Source organism: Lates calcarifer, unplaced genomic scaffold (assembly GCF_001640805.2).
Source record: "Lates calcarifer isolate ASB-BC8 unplaced genomic scaffold, TLL_Latcal_v3 _unitig_82_quiver_2894, whole genome shotgun sequence".
NCBI classification, from domain to species: domain Eukaryota; kingdom Metazoa; phylum Chordata; class Actinopteri; family Centropomidae; genus Lates; species Lates calcarifer.
This window is the reverse complement of record NW_026118024.1, coordinates 1-22,194: the sequence shown is the minus strand read 5'-3', so window position 1 is coordinate 22,194 and position 22,194 is coordinate 1. Positions and strand designations below refer to the sequence as shown.

Here is a 22,194-nt window from a genome sequence, read left to right as displayed (position 1 = left end):
AGAAAAGGTGGAAATTGAAAAATAATTTTATTACCTGGAAATTCACACTTGTGGGGCCTCTGCGGCTCAAAGTGGACCCTCTGGTGATTGGCAAGTCGTGCAGCACTGCGAAATCTCTCACTGCATATCTCACAAATGAAGGAATTGTCATGTTCATGTACTTTTACATGAGCCTTAAGGTTGTACACTGTAGTAAAACGCCGCCCGCAGCCTTCAAAATTGCAGGTATGTGGCCGCTGCTTGTCATGGGACTGAAGGTGCCGCTTTAGCTTGTAAGAAGTGGCAAAAGCCCAGCCGCAGCCCTCTACAGTGCACTGGTAGGGACGTGGATCTTCTGCGTGGTGCAGGAGGTGAACCTTGAGTTTCTGACGTGTATCAAATGAGCTGGAGCAGCCAGGTTCTGGGCATCCAAAAGAGGCCACAGTCTCTTTCTTAGACTTAATTGGTGGCACAGACTGGAAGTCCTCATTGTCACAGCTTGCCACAGTGGCTTTGGGGGATGGGGTGACCAGATCAGCCTCTGTTACAGCACACAGTACCCCTGCTTCCTGCTTGACAATGGAACAGGAGTCCAGAGAAGTTCCAAGCTCTGATAATGAGCAGTCATCCACCAGAGCCAGCTCTGAGTCACTCACAGACAAACCAGGTTTGGGTTCTTCCTGCTGGCTGGTGCTGGATACTGCAAGAGTGCTGATCTTCCCGATGGATTTAGTGCCACTGTCATAGTTAAGAAGAACAATATCCTCATGGTCTTTCATGCCTAGATGCTCCTTCAAGCTGACCATGTCATCCTCTTTGTGTACATGTCCCTCTGGTGGGGCAGCGAGAGTCAGTATCCCGTTTTCTATGGTCACTATGATGCTTTGATTGTTTATCGTGATAGTTCCGGAAAAGGTTTCACTGGCAGGCGGACTTATGGAGGCCATGACTGGGTTTACACTGCCCTGCAGCCCAGTTGAGTCTGAAATAAAGTCCGAGGTGTCCATGGCTTCCGAAATGCCAGAGTTCCCGAAACCAAGGCACTGCTTTCGTCAATACGGGACTGTGGCGAAAGCGCCCTGGCCAGTTTACTCTCGTCGTTTTCGGTACAAATCTGACCACAAATCTTATCCCATATTTGTTTGTCAAAACTACGTCTTTGATAGTGTGGTGACAGACACCAGTCTGTTTAGCACTTACCACGGTAGAATTACCTCTCAGAAGATTGGAAACGTACTCAGTTTTTTCAAGGCCTGGGTATCAAGACAGTTCAAGTTGTCATTAGATTCACAGAGAAGAACGTTACTGCTGTTTCCAACCTCCCATGAAGCCACAGGGACTTGCTTTAGAGCACTCTTGCTTTTTAGCTTTTATTTTATCGCGGTCCTCAGATGATACATCCACTCGGTATTTGCTTTCCTCACCGTTGCCATCCTCTTCAACGAGATTAAAAACAACAAATAATTCCTGGGTGGTTCTATCTGCCCTGTTCGCCGCGCAGAAGCTCTCCGGCGCAGCAGCGCTTCGGGTGGCAAGTGAAGTCTGCTTAAAGGCGCCGTCCTCACGCTGCTGCCGTAAACCTGGAAATGGTAACGTTAGTTGCCGCTGCGGTATCGGTTCCTCTTCCCCTTCAAACAGAGGCAGCGCCATTTGCATTACAGTATCCACACTTTCAATCCCGTATCTCCACGCAGGTTTAACGGACTCAGGACAATCGAGTAGTGCGCTGAGCTCATTTTCTTTCTCAGTGTTCACGTTATTTAAGTCCAAGAGCCGGTTTCGGAAGATTAGTTTTATCGGTTGGTTGCTGTTTGCTAATAGGCAACAAGCTGTCCCGCTGCCATTTTCCGCCAGTAGGCGAAACGGCGATGTCCTCGGCCTGGTGTTGTTGTTGTTGTCTCTTTGTGGTTCAGACATCGGCAGTTGTCCGTCCGTTTCATTTCAGCGCAAATAAAACGAGGTCTCGATCCTGTAGACGAACGAAGTGGAGACGAAGTGGTTCTATGTAGGGCGCCATGTTGAGAGTGAATGTTTTGGGCTTCAGATAGCCCCTGAATTTCCATCTGGTATCCCTGTAGCAGCAACACGGAAAAGGCCCGCCCCAGTAGATAGGGATAATCCACAGAATCACTATGCAGTTACAGCAGGCCGAGTGGTGCTTTCAGGGCTACGTGTAATTTCCGACATGGCGAGCAACACGTTTGTCCATAATAATCGTGCTTGCCTATTGCGTGTAAAGTGTGGGTCTGCCTGCCTGACGTACACACAGGCAGAAACGTTATCATTTAATGAAAGCGTAGAATATTTTCTTGCACTAGATCCCCGTGGGATTAATTTTTACCACTAAACTTTTATCGTTACATTTGAAAGAATCATTCTGCTAATAATGGACTAATTGCAAGTGCAATGGGAGCCAAAACTCTTTAAGTCTACATTTCCAGTCCCAGTCAGTATGTGTTTCATTCTAGCTCCACTGAGTGGCAGCATGGTACTTCAAAATACCAAAATGTCCTCCGCAGAAGCACTGTGGAATATTAGTTCTGTAATTAAAGATCGCCATTAACAGCAAAAAGGGGCAAGTCATAGTTCTGAAATTGCATGATTGTTGGACACAGAACAAATGATTTAAGTGTCTCTTACTGTGTCCATCAGTTGCATATTTGTATCATTCATGAAGGCAGTGCACAGACAGACCCTTAGAGGGGCTTACTCCTCTTCAGGGCTCCAGACTTAGCTTTTTCCTCTACTAGCACCGGTGCTAGAAGCTTGTTTAAATCGACATTCAATGCAACATATTCATTTAAAAAAAAAACTATATTACTGATACATGCTTTGGCAATAATTAGACAATTTACAGATACAATGATGTGTTGTTTTATTTCAAAGGTAAAAAGTATTATTAAAATCTACATGAATGATTTAGATTGCCCTTTATTGTGGGAGAAAATAAAGTAATCCACAGTTTTGAGATTGATCATACTGTGCACCATAAAAAATAATGATCACAAAAAATAACTGGTTAAATCAGACTTATAGTGAAGTAATTTGAACAGTGATTTGCTCATCAGCCTTAAATCAGGGCGAAGCCTCTAACCAGCTGTAGGGATGGGTATCATTAGAATTTTATCTTTATCCATCCAGACCACCATCAGTCTGGCTCAGACTGTTACTGGTTCTTTTTCATTGCTAAATAACTTGATTTTTTAATTCGTCATTTTCTAAAAGAATAAATTCATGACATGAGAAGAATTCAGTTATATATTAAATAAAACTAAATATTGTTTCTAGAACAGCAACAGTAAAATCACAGTAAACTCACTGGACAGAAATCTAAAATGTCTTAGAGAGTAAAGTTTACAGGAATTTGTGGCAGAAGATTAGTGGCAAACTAACTAGTTAGACTACCTACAAACAGATGTCATTTTAGCTTCTTAGTAACAAGGAACACAGGAACCACAGCATGCTAGTTAAGTGAATAGCGAAATTAGACTGCGTAGGTAAAAGCCAGCAGCTTTTACTTTTCCATGCACTTGGAGAGAAATGACTTTTAATCTCAATATTATGACTTACCATCTCACTATAACTAGCTCATGATTATGACTATCTGATAACTATGACTTACCATGGTCTGAGCCATGAAACTTTCGGGCTGAAAATGAGTCCCACTCTAGCTGTTTGACACTGAAAACACTTCAGTATGATGTCAGCTCTGTGTCTAAGGAAAATGTGGTGTAAATAGTTAACACACTTCACCATGGATGATGATAATGAATAAATCTGAAGCACAAGTACAAAGTTTATGAGATCATCTGCTAAAACACATTAATTTAAACAAGAAATAAATAAGCAATTCACAAATGTGTTCTTTATTCACATTTGTCACCTGCTCTCAGTTCAACTTTCATTATGTCTTGTAGTTTGCCAACAGTTAAGCACAATTTATGATGAGAAGAAGGGTAGAATTGCTTAAAAATGCATCAACAATACAAAGAAAACATTTACATTTAGAACATTTTAGAACATTTACACGGAGAACTTCAGGATGTGTGCAATAAAGCATTTCAATAAAAGAGATTCTGAAATTAAAAAGTCCTTTGTAAAACAAATAAAATCATTATATTTCACAAGTGAGATAAACTTTGAGCATGTCATGCAAATCCAGTGTGTAAAAAGTACAAACTGAGTGGGAAATTTATGGGAGTAGAAGTAATTCAGGATGAGAATTTTGTCTTATGATGGTCATTTTCAGCATTTTGAAAATGACAAGGCTTTTATGCAGATGTCTTGTGACTGGTTGCTTATCAGCTAGAGACATACAGTGGAAATTATGCCAAAATAAAAACAACATGATACAAAACCTTGAATGAATCTGAAGTCCTGAGCAAGTCTGAGGCAAGAGGGCAAGAAAGCTAAAAACAGATTGTTCTACTGAAAGTTTGTTTAGAGCTACAAAATTAAATCATTTTGACAGTCCATGCGAAGAACTTATACATGTAGTCATATAAATCAAAATCTGTTTTAACAAATGTGTTTTGTGGTATTAAGAAAGCAGACTTTTGCCTATAGAGTCTAGCAGAACACCAAATTCTACAAGTTATATTAATTTACATTTTGGGAAATATGCTAATTAGCTTTCTTTCTGAAAGTGAGATGCAAAGATTGACATTTGTGTCTATACGTTAAGTCCTGAGTTGGCATCGGGACATGGTAAACACTGGATACAAGGGAACCAGCTAACCTGGCTCTGTCTAAAGTTAAAAAATACATCTACCAACATCTCAAAAGCTGATTTGAATATGTGTTTCGTTTGTTTGAACCATAATTAAACAAAAAGTCAGAGGCACTGTTTAAAACTATTGGGCTAACAGATAAATGTCAGTTAATTAAGAAATAGCTACACCAAAGACTGTCCCTTAAAATTTTAAATAGCTCTGTTTACACTGCTGTTGTATGGCTTCAACAAACTACATTCATGTTAATTAATGAACTTTTGTTGTGTTGGTATGCATATTTTTGAACTTAAAAATGAGCTAAGCTTAGCAGTTTTTTAAAAAAAATCATTATGCTGAAGGCTAAACACAGCCTGGCTTTTGCTCTGTCCCAAGCGCACACACATAGTATTAGTGTCAATCTTCTCATCTTATGCTCAGAAAGAAAGTAACAAAAACGTATTTCTCAAAATTCCAGGTAGAATTATACCACAAATTAAAAAATAATAATCTTCAGCTACTGTCAATTTCAAAGGCAGACAGGAAAATGTATTCATTGTCTCAGTCCTCTGGGGAGTGAATGACAAATGTGTCATTTTCCTGAAATTCCACCTCATCAACTTTATAATGAGCATCCATAAGACTCAGCGGCTTAATGTTACTGCACAATAATGCTTTACTAATCCTGCAACCAAGAGGCTGATAAAAGGGAAACCCCAAAAAGCTTAATTGCAAAGCTAGTGCTGCTAAATCTCTACAGTCAAAACATTCATTAACAATTAGCAGCAAACCCAAGCTCTTAAACCATTTAAGAAACAGAAATACACCGGAAACTGGACCAGATAAAGAAGAGATCTGATTTAGTGTTACTGAAGACAAAGGCACAACAGTCCTGAGGTACAGCAACAACCAAAACCATAGTTTTAAATAAAATCAACAGAATTCTGACAAGAAAATTATTTTAAAAAGTGGATGTACCATGGAGTTGCCCAGTTAGAAATTTCTGTCCAAGTGTGACCTGAAAGGAGGCACACAAGGTGTTTGGATATCATACATGTGTGATAATGGCTGGGCAGAAATCTCAGCACTGACAAGAATCAATTGGACCTTGCTGCTGTTCACTGCTGATTTTCTTCCACAATGTTCAGTGCCTCTTAAGCTACCATGTCAGTGCTACTGAAGAGCAACGTGAAATTAGTAGATATGGAGATAATAAACTGGCAAGGTGAAAAGATAGCTTGGATATGTTCAGTACTTCACTTCCTTGGTTATGATTTTCAGAAATTAGGCTATTTGGATCAGTTTTCCCTGTACACGTTTGACAATCAAAACTAAAGTTAGAAATCACAAAACTTGGAAGATGTCTAGTTAAAAGATAGGATCAGATTTTTTTCAGGACTATTTTACTCACATTCCACATGTACTATAAGTTGCTGTAGGCAGGGGACAAGAATATCCAACTGATTTAGGCAGTTAGTCTTCTGTGCTTGTATGGCCACTGAGAGACACAGGTGAGCCGACAAAGCAGACCAATCACGACTGTCGCGGTCTGCGTTGCTGTGACATGTCGTTACATTTCTAGGGAGGTGTACATCAAGCTACAGTGTAGGTTTCATGAGTTGCTGGTCAGTTACTGAAATCATTCCTCCAATCTGCACTAGCTGTGAAGAGAGAACTTTGTAGCACAACTTGTACACTGTCAGATAAATTTTACAACTTTCCAAAGCTAACTTCCGTCAGTGTAGTCACACTACAAAAGAATCTCTTCATGGACAGGAGTTATAATTAGAAGTAATAGAGTGAGCAACAACTCTTGCAGTGTTCATTTGGTGTTTGAATACTATATTAACGATTGACTGAATTCTAAAAAAAAAATCGAACTTGTGTCTCGCCTGCCTCATACGCAAAGCTGTAAGCTCTAAATGTGATTAAATAATCAAATTTTAATTGACTGTGCCAAATTTACAAACTAAAAGAGGCTTGGTGCCATTTCGGAACACATTAAGTGCTGTGTATATCTCACCATCAGCAACCACCGAAACTAAAGAATCCTGTGCTTGGATCACTGGGGAATAGCAGCACAAAACAAGAGGGGCAGGAACGGTCACTGCAAGGACTTGTTAGAGATTCAAAAAAAATGTGTGAACAGATAAAGAAACAACAGAGGAAGGAAGAATTCTTTATATTCTGCCAGTGACAGGTACAGACCCCATACTCTCAGCCATTTACATGTAAGCAGCTAGAAAGACCTCTAACTATCCCTTTTTGATACAGTGGCTGAAAACATTTCCCTTCCCAAACGTGACAGATCAACTCAACATGAAAGATTAAAAGTTCATAAAATTCAGCAACAACAACAACAAAAAAAAAGAATGCTTCATCCCTGAAATGAACAGAGATATTTGGCACTTGTACTTAGTCCATGTTGAATCAACTGTGGATGGATGGAAGCAGAGGGAGGGTCCAAGGTCACATTGAGAGGGCTCAAATAATGGCATTGGTGCCTCGAAGGCCGACCCCACGGGCAAACTGTTCCAGAAGCCCAGAGATAGCGCCAGAGGGGCTGGGCGCTGAAGACTTAAGGCCCACAGTGGAGCTGTAGGCTGCCAGGAAGACTTCCCGCACTGCCTCCAGACGGACCTGACGCTCAGAGGGTAAGGGACACCTGGAGAGTAGAGAGAAAGGAGGGAGAAGAAACAAGAGGATGCAAGATGAGAAGACAGAAAAGAAAATCTAGGGACCAAAATTCTGATTTAAAAGTGCTGTAAAATAATATGAAGAAACAGAGAAAAAAAGATGAAGTCAGTCTGAGAAATCAGAAAAGAAGAACAGAGCGATGCAGGCAGAGGCAGTTTGGATTGACCCCAGTGTATTCCAGAATTAAACACCACAGAGCTTACACAGTCGTCATCAACATTAACTCTCTGCTTCACTCTTTTTCACAGCACACCACAGGCACTAGTCTACAGAGATGTGGAAAAAAGTAATAAGTCACCCCTCACCGTATTCTCAATAAATGGGCGAGTGCATGTGCGGTTTACACCAAGAGAATGGTACAGGCCTGAATGCTTGACACCTACACTGAGGTAATCTGGTGGCTTTGTTATGCTGTGAGGAGCATTGGCTGGCATGGTTTGGGTCCACTTGTCCCCTTAGACGGAACAACACAAAGTTGTTCTGAGTGATCATTTCTTTCCTATGTCAGGGAGTGGTCTTTTCCAGTATGCCATCTCATCATAGCGCTTGAATGGTCACCGAGCGGTTTGATGGGTATTAAAATTATGTGAATCACATACTATGGCTTTCACAGTCACCAGATCTCAAACCAGTTGAACACAGTACACAACATGTTAGATAGCACCATCCACCACCATTGTCAAAATACCAGATGAGGGAATATCTTTTAGGAGAATGATATTCCATCCTTCCAGTAGAGTAATAGAGACTTGTAGAATCAATGTCAAGGTGCACTGAAGCTGTGGCCCAACACCTTGCTAAGACACTTAATGTTGGGTTTTCCTTCCTCCTTCCTTCCTTTCCTTTCCTCCTCCTGTTTGTTTCTGTTATCAGACAACTGAACAATATATATAAAAACAAAGGAAAGTATCAATGAGATACTCAGCATCGGTATCAGTAGCCCCTTTAAAACAGAAATCACAAAGCCGTTGTAATGCTGCCTCGGTGTGTGGTTTATATGGCATGTATTGTGGAGTCAAGAGGCAAGATGTGTAACACAGCAGCGTCAGTGTGGGTCGGTGTTTGTTCCGCCATGCTGACTCTACCTTTTACATAGACATTAATTTGGCTCTGTGACTACCTATACTGCCAGTTTAAAGGTGAGAAACCCCCTTAACTTTCGTGTCTCGCTATATGTTGCCAAACCAACATTTCATCTCAAAAATGGCTATCCCAAATAAGCACAAACAGTTGTGCAAATTAATTTCAAAAAGCTTGGAAAACATTGCTATGACTAGTTTCACAACTGACATCTAGAGCTCAGACACCTGTCCACTGTTTTACAGTGTTACTTACATTCGTCCACTTGGCCCATCATCCTTAAAACTGAAGGGCAGGTGCGAATCATAGGCAGCAGCAACAGCAGAAGAGGTGGAGGAGGCTGAGGCCACGGGTAGGGGGAAGGGTGCATGGTCATGGATACTACCACAACCAGAAACTATCTGCCAACTCCCATACTCTGTAGAGAGGGAGGAACCTGATCGACTGTACTCTGCTGCCAACCTGAAGAATTAAGGAAGGAAGGAAGGAAGAAAAAGAAAGAAAAAGAATCCGTCATTATCATTATCTCAGTTGCGGGATCCTCTTGAGGTGGGTGGGCTACTTTTCGGCAGCCTTCCTAACTAGGATAATATTTCTTACTTTTTGCTTTAAGAAGGTAATCAGTACTAGTAGAGCTCACTACAGATACTTTCTACATTAGTTCTAGCTTGCTGTAGGTGATTGTTATAGGCAGCTGTAATGTATATACTGCATGTATATAATGTGAATATGGCAAAATAATTGTATTATAATAATTGCATTTTCATACTCAGTGCCAGTACTGAACAGCAGAGGAGGATATTCTCTCAGTACGTATGTGAGCCACTGTTTAGACCTGCTTATGAATAAAATGAAGAATCTCCAGAGTTAAAGCAGTGCACCTCTGGTGATCATTCAAAATTTACACAACACAAGAGTGTGTATATAAAAATGATGTCACGCAAACTTGGACTGCCTGATGAAGTTACATCAGCTCAATCACCTTCTCCCGGGGACAGCCAATGGGCTGCTGCCAGTGCGTGTAACAGCGTGTTCTGATTGGTTGGAAGAGGAGGAGCTGGAAGACCTGGCCTCATTAAGGGGATGGGAGAGGTGCTCGTCCATAGGGTTCTGCTTATTCCAAACAACCATCTGAGGGGAGGAGGTGGTGCCTCTTTTCCTGAGGAGAAAGGAGATCACATCATCACCAGAATTTGTGATTATCAAATGACTGCTGCTGTAATATAAGAAAAGAAAAATGGATGACTATACTGACTGAAATTCTTTTTGACTGACTTGGATGATCACATCACTAAAATAGCCACTGTGCAGACACACCAGGGGTGCAGACACAGAGGGGAAAGAAAAATACAGGGTGGTCCAGCAAAAAAGCTGAACCCGACCCAGTTTCAAAGAGCTGACATCCAGCAAAACACTGAGTTAGCCACTCAAATACTTGAAAATTGTAAGCAATGTCAACTCAGGCCCAAAGTTAAGTAGTTAGTTCAACTTCATAGTATGAGTTTTGATGTAAAAATGGGTTAAGTTACATGAAAACAAAAATAAATCAAGGAATAAACTTAAGACATTAAGTTAACTTAAAGTTGAAGCTGTTGTAGCCGGTGACTTTGTTAAATTATCAGTGTACTGGATAGGGACTTTGATGATAACTTTCAACATGGTTAGCATTGTTTTCATTATTATGAAAAGGAACAGCTATGACTTTATCTATCATGTACCATTGTGCTAGATCTTTTACTCAAAACAGTGTATCTGGTTTGCATTTCTTCATGAAACAACATGGCTCCACCAATGCAGCCTGTTGTGTATTTCAGTTTGAACCCTGACATACATGTAGTTATCCAGGTTGTTGTTGATAAAAATGTAAATATACTGACAAAATACCAATGATTAAACAATTACCATCAACTTTCCTCAAACATATATTAATCTCTGAATTTTGTGTATGTATGTGTCTGTCATACTGACCAGGTGGAGGCCTGGGGTTGGCTGGAGAACAGGTCCACAGTATCATTAGTGAGACTGTAGGTTGGGCCCACCTCCTCAGTAATAAGGGAGAACTCGCTGCTCAAACTGGTCACACTGCCACGATCCCTTGACTCTGTATCCAATCAGACAGCCGAGTCCTGTTAGCTCAGGTTCCAGGTTTAACTGCTGAACTGAGTAACACTGTACTCAATCTGCATTGAGGTTACCCTGTTTTATGCAGATGTATATATATTTTTAAATGGCTCTCACAATAAAACTTATTTTCAGGCAATGATGCACTCAGGTCATGAATACTGAATGGTCCTCAGTCTTCACAGCATAAACAGAATTCATAGGAAGCTATTTATACCTGTGAAACTGATTAAGTGTGACAGAGTAGCATACTAATGGCTATGCTTAAGACTCTACTAAAGGTTAAAAACCTAAAGAAATAGGATTTGTGACACAAGATGTTTTTGATCCATGCAATTGTCTAAATAGATTAAATCAGATTAAATAAGTGTCAATGCCTGGTCTCTGCCCTAACACTGTAAACTCACAGCACTCAGAGACAGGAGCTCCCAAGTGTGTGTCACAAGTATGTCACCAAAAAAAAAAATTAATAAACATAACTCATAATTCATGGTTTCTTCTTGCCATGGGATGAGCACAGACTGTGGACGTGGACATTAAATTAGTTTTTCTGACTGAAACAAACTTTAGGAAAGTTATTTTTTTTTCTTTATCCATTCCACTTTGTTCTATTCATACATTAAATTGTAATATTTTTTTTTGTTTGTAACATACACATGGCATTAACAAATTGAATAAACTGTATGAGTATTAAATCAGCTACATCCATCAAAGGTCTGTCAGAGGTACACCATACAGGCATGTGTGGAGGGAGGCATGTATAAGACACACTGACTTACTTAACTGGCAGAGGTCCTCGACAGTGAAATCACTGTCTTTGAAGTGGGAGTTCTTCCTTCTGAAAGAAATAGAAAATTTGATGAAATAACATCTAATAGATCAAAAGAGAAAAAATACTGGATTCACAAAGTTGAAATTTGAAAATGGAAACTGGTGAAAGAAAGAAAGAAAGAAAGAAAGGAAACAGACATAATAACATAAATTGAGGAACACACCTCTGTTTCTTAATAGCAGAGAACTTCTCTGAGACAATGTGCTTCAAAAAATTGAAGCAAAAAAAGAAAATCTGTGGGAAGAACAATTTCTGATCAGAAAAGGAAACATAGCATCATTCTTTAAATATCACTCGGTAGTGAAGGCAGGTGAAGAGAGAAACACACTACAGCTGCCTGTTACTGCCACCTTAGACAAAATTAGATTACATGTCTCTAATGCAACATGTCTTGTGACCACATTTTATTCTGTTTTACTAAGAATACTCTGGGGCTATTACCCCTACTTAAGACAAAGACATAATGGGTTTTAATTATACATTACACAATTATCTTTAAAGAACCACCCTATATTTGTTTTAAGGACTGTACTCAAGAAATGTATGGCCAGGACATGCTACAGATTAAAAATAAATGTGTACATACTCTGTAGTTGATAAACTACAAGTGGCATGTTATTTGTGATTTCTGTACTGAGCTTCCTTGTTGCAAATGGGACTACATGTATGCCAAGACTGATATACAGTATCTGTAAAAAGCTATGATCAGCTGATGTTAGACTCAGTTAGACTTGACTTTTGCTGAAAATATCCCAACAGAACATGATGAACACAGGAACAAAAGAGACAAACAAATCTATATTATATACTATATATGTATTCACAATTGCAAAATGTATTTTTCCACAGGCTTTATCAGGCCTGATTTACAATAATCTTACACATAAGGAATAATAGAAAAGTCTTGGTCAAACATCCAACCAATATCAATCTTGCCTCTCTTAAAACAAAAACTTGAAGGTGAAGCTACAATTTCTTGTAAAACCGGTTTGTGACTTACAATGTTTACAAATGATAACCATCACTTCTTTTGACACATTTATGTATTCAGACACAATTGTGACCTTATTTAGTTCAAATTTTCAAGCTGAGAGACCTAATAGTTTTTGCCCATCTATTTCATGTGATTTATCAGGTGCAATTGTCAAGATCTTTTCATTATAGCCTTTCAAAATAAATCAGTGTCTCATTTCTGCTGCCTTCATTTCAAAAACTCATTGCAGCTACAAATGCCTTTCAACAAACAGTCCAAAAGGTATTATATTTTCAGCTGCTTTATCACATTGATTATGACTCGACACACATAACACTATGTTCCTGTCAGTTGCCTATTATTGAATAGAAGCTATATTATCAGCATTATAGAAAAAATAATCTTCAGTTGGAGATGAACTTACCTCCTCCCCTTTGGAGAGTCGATCTGGCAGCATGTGACTGGAAATACATGCAGAAATATGTACTGCATTACATTACAGCTACCACTTATTTATGTCAAGAAAATACTCTACAAAGTGCCATGTTGTTCATGCAAAGACAAAAGTTACAAAAACTTTGAATCAAATGCTACAACTGGGATTAATATACATTTTTAATATTCATTTTGAACGCATTAAGTACACATATTGTAAAAATTTAAATTTTGATAGAGATCCAAACTGAATTTTAAAAAACTGCTCACTGAAATAGCTGACAGTACAGTAGCCAGGTTAAACAAGCCATTGCCCCAGCAGTAGAAATGGCTGGATTTCAACAGCAGGGCCAGACCTGTAACATGACTGTCACTGACTGACTCTGAATAATGAAGTTACACCATTGGTTGGCTGAATAGAGTTTCCCCTTTTGCTGTTGCTCTTTCAAAATGAATTTGTGCAAATAGTGCAGGTCATTGCAAATTTATCACATCCTGAACAGAATATCCCTGTAATAAACTCACCACAATTTAGCACACCGATGCACGGTCCAACCTTATATTAGATTTCTATCCAGTCTTGTTCACATTATTGAGGAGTATTAACAAATTCTGCAATTGTCTTGGGACAGCAGAATTTTCATAAAATGGTCTCTTGGACATAAAATCCAAAATATCTGGATAGATATGATTATGTATACCATTACATGACAAGTGGGTTTTTTTGTAATCAGGACTAACTGGCTCTTTAACTCAGCCATTCAATGCATAAGTCAAGCCCAGCAGTGAACTGGAGAGACCGCGCTAGTAATTATGAAAGGAGAAACTCAGAGCAAAGCCACAATCTTATTACTTCTCTCATCTCATGTTGTCCTGGCCTTCCTCTCCTGCTGCTGCCAGTGCCTCGTTATAGCCAGTCACTTTTCAAATATTAATCACATGCAAACAGTGCATCTAACATGAGATGGCACCAAGAGACTGCAAATGCATCTCTAAAATATTTATGCAAGCTCACACCCTGTGAGTTCTGGCTCACAGTGAAGTCATGAAATTATGATATTGATGATGTTAATGATTATTCTTACCCAAAGAGGAACCAGTCATAACTGATGGTCAGATAAAGGATCTCGGCTGGCTCCAGGCTGGCGTGCACTGCGCCATCCTGTTACACAACATGACAGAAGTAAGTCAAACATCTCAAACATCCCATGTTTAAAAAACATCACACAGACCATCATCCACAGTATGTCATGCAGCTGGTGATTGGGTGCCACAAGGTGAGACCACCTGGAGAGAATAAAGGTGATCAAAAAAAAAAAAGCAAAAGGAGAGGAGGAAGTAAGAACTTACTGCCCACAGGGAAAGCCTGAGGAGGGACACAAACAGAGGTGTCCTGTCCCAGCCTGATATGCAGTGCACCAGGAGGCCACTCTCATCTGAAACAACACAAAAAATCATCTTAGACACTAACAGCAACACTTTAAAAGCAACACTGCAACAATTTTACCTTAAAATAACAGCTTCATTTTGAAGGTATACCCACTTGTAACAGTGGCACCTAATTCCTCCCACTCTGCACCCTGAATGCCTGTTCTTGTACTATGTAATTTGGGTTATACCCATTATTAGGCCCTAATGGGTCGGGCCTCCATTTGCCCTCATAACTTTTGCAATGCTGCTCCATGTTGACATGACAGTATCACATAATTTCAGAGCTTGATTCTGCCATTTTAGCAATGACTATGCCAACAAAATATTCCCCATACCCTTACATCACTCCCACTAGTCTAGACTGTTGAACAAGGCATGGGTCCATGGATTCTCTCAGTTGATGACATAAATGTATGATATTAATTTTGCCATCTGCTCAAGCCCAAAATCATTGTGAGTGCACAGACTATACATACACTAAACAGGTCAACTAAAGGGCTGGGATCCTACCACAAACATAACCACCACCTACCATCATTGTTGATGATGTGAAGCAGCAGCTTCAGGTAGTTCTGGGTCTGCTCCACCAGGTCCCATGACTGATCAACACACACAAATATATGAGTTAATGCGCTGTTAGTACAGCTGAGAAATGACAGCATTAAAAAGTGAAGTGAACCCAGTGGTCACTGAAGCCTTGCATATGTGGAATGTTTCGATTCGAACAGTGTTAGACTTAGCAGCATGAATCAATAGATACACTATAACTATTCCTGTATGTATGCAATGCATGTGGTTATGAATTTTGACCAAAGCACTGTGCAGGTTGTGTCTGTGCACAAATACTACAGACAAAAACATAGTAGCAGACTGTGCACTGAGCACTAATAAAAGAAGTTCAAAGTATGTAGCAGAGGAGAAGAGAAGAAAGGAGCTAACCTGGTATTGAGTCCAGTCAATATTCAAGTTATGAGTAAAGCACACAGGGATTGTCAAAGGAGCATCCACATAGTCCTGTCAAAGGAGACAAAGTGACATATGTTTAATTCAACAGAACCAAGCTGCCTTATACAGAGGTTAATGATTAATCAATTACCAATTACTTGGGGTAATTTAAACAATTTGATACTGTAGGACCCAGCTGCACCACTGGGTGGCACCTCTCACAGTTTAACAAGATGAAGGTAAACGTGTGCTGGCACAAATGAAAGAGAAACGCATCCTTGCCATCCAAGTGAGACATACAGTGCATTCAGTGCAGGGAGTATTCAGACCCCTTCCCTTTTTTCACATTGTGTAATGTTGTAGCTATATGCCAAAATAAAATTTAAAAAAAATTCCTCATCAATCTAAACTCTCATGACCCCATGTCAAAGCCAAAACTGAATTTTAATTCATTAAAAAAATTTAATTTCAAATTTCAAATTTAATTAAGTATTCAGACCCATTGTTATTATACTTGAAATTTAACTTTGGTTTCTCTGGATCATCTTTGAGATGTTTCTACACCTTGATGGGCCAAACTGAGCAACTAGGGGAGAAGAGCCTTGGTAAAAGAGGTGACCCAAGAATCCAGTGGTCACCCTGGCTGAGTTCCTGGAGACTGGAGAAACTTGCAGAAGGACGACCAATTCTAAGCCTGATGTCTGGTTTCCCCCAAACACGAAACTTAAAGTCTGTGTAAAGCAAATTAAGAGATTTGTGTCTAAATGTCAGGTGTCAAAATATTTCCTGAAAACATGTGTTAAGTCTCTCAACTATGTGTTACTTCATTGTGGAGTTAGACCATTCTCCATCAGTTTAATTCTCAGGATTTTATGGGAGGGGTCTGAAATGGTGGCTCGATCACGTACTGGACCCACCACTCAGCATAACCCCGCCCCTAAGACTGTAACGATTATAAAGAGCAGTGCTGCATTAGCATCAGCGCTCCTTCTGCTCAACTTTAAGCTTTTGCAAGTTTTGCTAGTTAGCTATATTGTCGTCCTGGTGGAGGGGGTGGTGGATTAAGTGACCTTTTCACTCCGGTTAGTTTTTCAAGGTTTCATTGGTGACAACAGGAATCTATCGGTAATCCACTGTCACTTTTGGATGAGGTCGAACCAACCTTGTGTGTGTTTAATGTGTATATTCCCTGGTGATTCAAACATGAATATCTGCACAACTCCAAGGCTGCTAGTATCTGTTTTATGGGTCGTGTTGCTAACATGGGTGCTAGCATGATGCTAACAGGGTGATAACGGTCACTGTGCTGCAGAGTTAGAGTGGGCGTGGTTTCAGTGCCTGCAACGGACACACCCCCAGCGTCTCAGAGCAGAGAGAGCCATTTATTTTAACATAATTTTGAAACCTAACATTATATATATTTATTTTTTTTAACCATTTAAATTTAGCTGAGTGGTTAATAGCACATTTCTCTATGGTGAGACTAACCCAGAATGCATTAGGATTACTGCTTTACAGGGACTTTAAAATTGAGGCCAAAAATTGCTCAGTTTGGACAGGTGGCCAGCTATTGAAAGAGTCCTGGGCTGTGGTCCAATAGTCTCAATAATCTTTTTTCCTAACCACTTTTCCTTGACCTCGATGGACAACGTCATGAGGTCAAGGGAAGATGCAAAGGACAGCTGACAAGGAATTAGGAAAAGAGAACCGCGATCAACTTTATGTGGAAGACATGTACAGTGACAAATTCAGTGCTGTACGCTACAATTCAATAACGTTTCCTGTCCAACACTAATAATGCAATAACACTGAAATGAATATATAAGTTGAGAAAGTTGAGCCATTAAAATAACGACAAAAAGGAATTGTGTGACGGGTCCAGAGTAACTTAAATTCAGACAGAAATGTATGGTGTCCTGTTATAGGCGTCTTTACCTTTTTTATACATTTGTTAAGTAGAGAAAATTATTTGACAAAATATGAAAAAATTGAAGCGGTCTGAATACTCGCAGGGTGGCTTTATATGCTCACTGTAGTGACTGTGGTGATCAACACTGCAGCATGCTGTCCAGTTAGCTAGCTATCTGAAGTTAATGCTAATGCCAAACTGGACTGGATCAAGTGTGGCTTTCATGATAAAATTGCATGACAGTATTTGTGTATCCCCGGGATGTGTCCCAGCTGAGCTCAGCTGTTTCCAGCAGCTGTAGTAATGTTAGCTACAGAGAACAACACACATGTCAACTCTATCCTGTAGAAGTACGTTTTATGAAACCAGTTGTGGGGAGATTGCAGTAATCTGTTTCATGTTTATTCGATTTCGACTGATCTCTGTTCTCCAATTAAACATGGAAGCCCTCTGTATCTCATAAATTATTGGTGATAACTGACTATTTATTGTTAAAGTGACTAATACAAACTGTAGATTAACAATTAAGGAAACTGCAACATTTGCATCCATACTCCCATAAAATCACAGACTGAATACACTCTGTACCTGATTCCAATTGAACACCAGACCTTCGGCTGTGTAGTCTCTGTCTTTGTAGTCCTTAAAAAATTCACACCCTAAATAAAGACAAGAAAATTATTTGTTATCATATGATCTAACATTAAACTCCAAATTCATTCTTCCAAATGACAAACAACGATAAGAAGTGTTTAAGAACTCTGAGAGCATCTCTGTAGAACTTTTTTTTGCAAGCTTTTATGGAGAATATTAACATACTTTATTAGGTGGAAAAACTGTTTTATTATTTTTTTCTAATCCTGTTTTATGTTGTTAAAAAATTATTTAAATTCTATTTTTAAATTATAATTTCAACAATTTTCTTCTAGGTGGTAATGAACAAGGTATTTTTTAATTATTTATTTTTTTTATTGTTTTTGACATCTTTGATACCAAATAATCATAGCCACTAATGTTTTTGTAATGGGCTTCCATGAAATTTGTCAATAACAAGTTATTCTTATTGTTGCTATCATTATTATTATTATTATTGTTAAAAAAAATAGCACCAGATTTTACAGATTTCCTGAGTCCCAGAGGTGTCATGTATCTGCAATGTCACTATGCCAAAATCACTGCACAGTACAATTCTCTTCCTACAAGCTTGTTAGGGCCCAAGCAACTTAGGTGCCAGGATGCTATTGTAATCACTCTGTTTATCATTTGTAGTGTTGTATTTGTAGAATTGTAGTGTTTATTATTATTAGGGCCTGAGCAACAAAGTTGCCTGGGACCATTGTGAAGTTGTGAGGAACCTATTGTTTTTGTAGAGGTTATTATTATGGCCCGAGTACCGAAGGTGCAAAGACACTAGAGGGCCCCGTATGTGACCTCATTCGTTCTGTGTCCAATGGTCATGCAATTACATGAATTGCTATGACCCCATGGCTGCCAGTCCCCTGACGGGCGTGGGGTACAAGGGCCGGTTCAACACTGCTTGCAGCTTTAATTTAGATTGTACTCTCTTCCTGATACTGAATGTTCGAGGCCAGTACCAGTATAGATATTAAATCATCTGATAATGATAAAAACAGTTGAGATGTTTTATGATGAGGATTTATTTGTATTTTTATGCTACTATGACAAAGATAAAGTAAAAAAATAGTGAGAAATTTTACAGTCTAAAAATTTACTTGTCAGTGGTCTCTATGTAATGGAGACAGTGTTTCAAAATTATTTCAAATATTTGGCAGTGCTGTACTGTAGTTTCTTGTTATTTATCAGCAAATAAATACACCGATATGCAATATGCTGCAGATAAATGGCATCCACCCGGAGCAATTTATCTGTCTAGCTCTAGTAGAGTTAAGTCAATTGTGCTTGTTTACCTGGATAAGGCACAGAAAGCAAAGTGAAGTCTGCGTAGCGTTGGGCCTTGTCCGCCTTTTCAGAGGATGTCACACTGAACAGACAGAAAGACACCAAAAAACAAGAGGAGATAAATTGTGAGCTTTCACAGGTATGTGGTATTTTAATACATAACACATTTACACAATACATGGCCATTTCATTGGCCAAAACTGCCTAAGACACATATATCAGTATAGTATATATTTTGGCATATATGCAAAAAGACACTGCAGTGCAATGAGTTGCAGCTATGTTTCAATGGCATTGGGGCTTTATTAAACATTTTGTGAATCTCAATTGTTATAACTCAAAATTAGAAGTAAAACGGAGCTGACTGGCACTGCACTAGTAATGACAAATCGGAGACATTATTTTAGAATCCTAGAAATGTATTAATTTTTTTTTTTTTTTTTAGAAAAAAATTATTTAAAGGAAAACCTCAGACCCTTAGTTGAAGCACCTACAGCAGCAATTACAGCTTTGAGTCTTCCTGGGTGTGACACAACAAGCTTAGCACACACTGATTTAAGGATTTTCTGCCATTTCTCTCTGCAGATGCTCTCAAACCCTGTTCTTTGTCCTATTCACACCAGGATGACATTGTCACCAACATGCATCACCACTGGTTTCCTCTAAACATGACACAGCATGGGAAGTCCCCTGGAAGTCTACGCCTGTAGAAGCATAACTAGGGGATGGATTAAGGTAAGTCTGAGCCAGCGCTAACTATAAGCTTTTTCAAAGAGGAAAGTTGTAAGACTAGTCTTCAATGTGGAGAGGGTGTCTCCCAAACCCAAACTGAAAGAAGCCAAACAGCTGAAGACTCTGAAACCACAAGAAAGTATGAATTTGGGAGTACAGTGTTCTAGTGAGATAGTAGGACACTATGAGCTCTTTAAGATATGTTGGTGCCTGAGCATTAAGGGATTTCTAGATAAGGATTATAAATTCTATTTTGGATTTTACTAGGAGCCGTGCAGAAAAGCTAACATGGGAGAAATATGATCTCTTTTCCTAGTCCCTGTCAGTAATCGTGCTGCAGCATTTTGGATCAACTAGAGAGTCTTTGGAGACATTCTAATAATAAGGAATTGCAATAATCCAGCCAAGAAGTAACAAAAGCATTGACTAATTTTCAGCATGTTTTTGAGATTAATGCATTTCTGAGGTGTTTGGGGCCCAAGTACAATAACTCCAATTTTGTCTGAATTTAATAGCAGGAATTGCTGGTCATCCAGGTCCTTAAAGTATGTTTGAACCTAGCTGATTAGTTTCATCTGCATGACAATGGAATTTTTTTCCTAATTCCTAATAACATTGACTGAAAGAACCATATTCTGTATAAGGTGAACATAACTGGTCCAAGCACAGAACCTTGTGTCTAACTTTGCTTACATGGATTATTCATTGTTAATGTTTACTAACTGAATTCTGTCTTATAAACAGGACTTAAAGGTTCTATATGGAGAAATCTGAAAACCCTTGTTAGTGTTAGTGAACTGCAGTCTATGCCCTACTACTTACAGAGTGCAAGCGAGAGCATCCTTCCACACAGTACCTTTAAGCCTGCTTAAATCTTTGTCTGATGCAATTAGAGGGGTCATTTGTAACTTTCACCAGTGCGGTCTCTGTGCTGTGAGTCACTCTAAATCCTGACTGAAAATCCTTGTATAATCTATTGTTCTGTTAGAAAGTCAAACAGCTAATTGGAAACTGGCTTTTTTTTTTTTTTAAAGAATCTTAGAGAGAAAGGAACAGAGAGATATGGGGTCTATAGAAGGCTGGCTCAAGACCAGATCTTTTAAGGAGAGTTTTAATTACAGTTACTTTAAAGGACTGTGGTTCATAACATGTTAATAAAGACAGATAGACTATATCTACTAGTAAGTGATAACTAAGCTATAAATGCTATGATGAAACTGCCTCTCATGAGAACTGCCCCAGGAAAGGAAGACCAAGAGTTATCTCTCCTGCAAGGGATAAGTTCATTAGAGTTAACAGACTCAGAAACTGCAATTTAAAGCACCTCCAATTAAAGCGCACATAAATGCTTGACAGAGATCAAGTAGCAGACATATCAAAACATCAACTGTTCCGAGGAGACTGCGTGAATCAGGCCTTGATGGTCAAATTGCTGCAAAGAAGCCACTACTGAGGCAGAAGAAGTATAAGAGAATTGCTTGGGCAAAGAAGAAACACAAGGGATGGACATTAGACCAGTGGAAATCTGTATTTTGCTCTGATGAGTCCAAATTTGAGATTTGTGGTTCCATATGCCATGTCTTTGTGAGACACACATAAGGTGAGTGGAGGGTTTCTATGTGTGTGGTTCCCATCATGAACCATAGAGGAGGAAGTTTGATAGTGTGGGTGTGCTTTGCTGGTGACACTGTCGGCGATTGATTCAAAATTCAAGGCACAATTAACCAGTGTGGCTACCAGCTTCTGCAGCAACATGCCATCCCATCTGGTTTGTCCCATCACTTGTTTTTCAACAGGACAAAGACCCCAAACACACCTCCAGGCTATGTAAGGGCTATCTGACCAAGAAGGAGAGTGATGGAGTGGCATCAGATGACCTGGCCTCCACAATCACCCGACCTAAACCAAATTGAGATGGCTGGGGATGAGTTGGACTGCAGAGTGAAAGCAAAGCAGCCAACAAATGCTCAGCACCTCTGGGAACACCTTCAAGACTGTTGGAAAACTATTCCAGGTGACTACCTCATGAATCTGACTGAGAAATGAGTGTGCAAAGTTATCATCAAAGCAAAAGGTGGCTACTTTGAATAATCTAAAATAGTAGAAAATAATATTAATCTCCAATGTAGAAAGTAATAAAAATAAGAAAAACCATTGAATGAGAAGGTGTGTCCGAACGTTGACTGCCACAGTATATCAGGTTTACAGCTGTTCTATGGATCCTGTGTTCGAGGATAAATCCGTGCCAGTTGAGGGCAGGAGGAAAACTTTGTCTCTCATGATTAAATTTGATCTTTATCATGAAGTCATCAATACTGAGAGCTGAAGGAATAAATGGATTGATAGAGCTATGACTGTCTGTAAGCCTGGCTTCAGTCCTTGTCATGCTAAGCGGGATTTTTCCACTTTGGTGGAACACCATATTTCATAC

General features: G+C 39.3%; 1 protein-coding gene and 1 pseudogene across 1 annotated transcript; both read right to left on the bottom strand.

The window, feature by feature from the left end:
* Positions 1–34: 34 nt before the first annotated feature.
* LOC108880074 (uncharacterized) lies at positions 35–2,042 on the bottom strand (annotated as a pseudogene).
* Positions 2,043–3,818: 1,776 nt separating this feature from the next.
* On the bottom strand, positions 3,819–19,232 carry LOC108880075 (myotubularin-related protein 14). Its single transcript, XM_018671503.1, has 13 exons — positions 19,040–19,232; positions 17,700–17,770; positions 15,197–15,271; positions 14,790–14,856; positions 14,177–14,262; positions 13,912–13,988; positions 12,816–12,852; positions 11,582–11,652; positions 11,366–11,424; positions 10,434–10,566; positions 9,448–9,624; positions 8,721–8,927; positions 3,819–7,353 (listed from the first exon to the last, which is right to left on the bottom strand). Exons 1-13 carry the CDS (start codon positions 19,215–19,217, stop codon positions 7,173–7,175), a joined length of 1,419 nt encoding a protein of 472 aa, XP_018527019.1. The 5' UTR covers positions 19,218–19,232; the 3' UTR covers positions 3,819–7,172.
* Between the last annotated feature and the right edge of the window lie 2,962 nt (positions 19,233–22,194).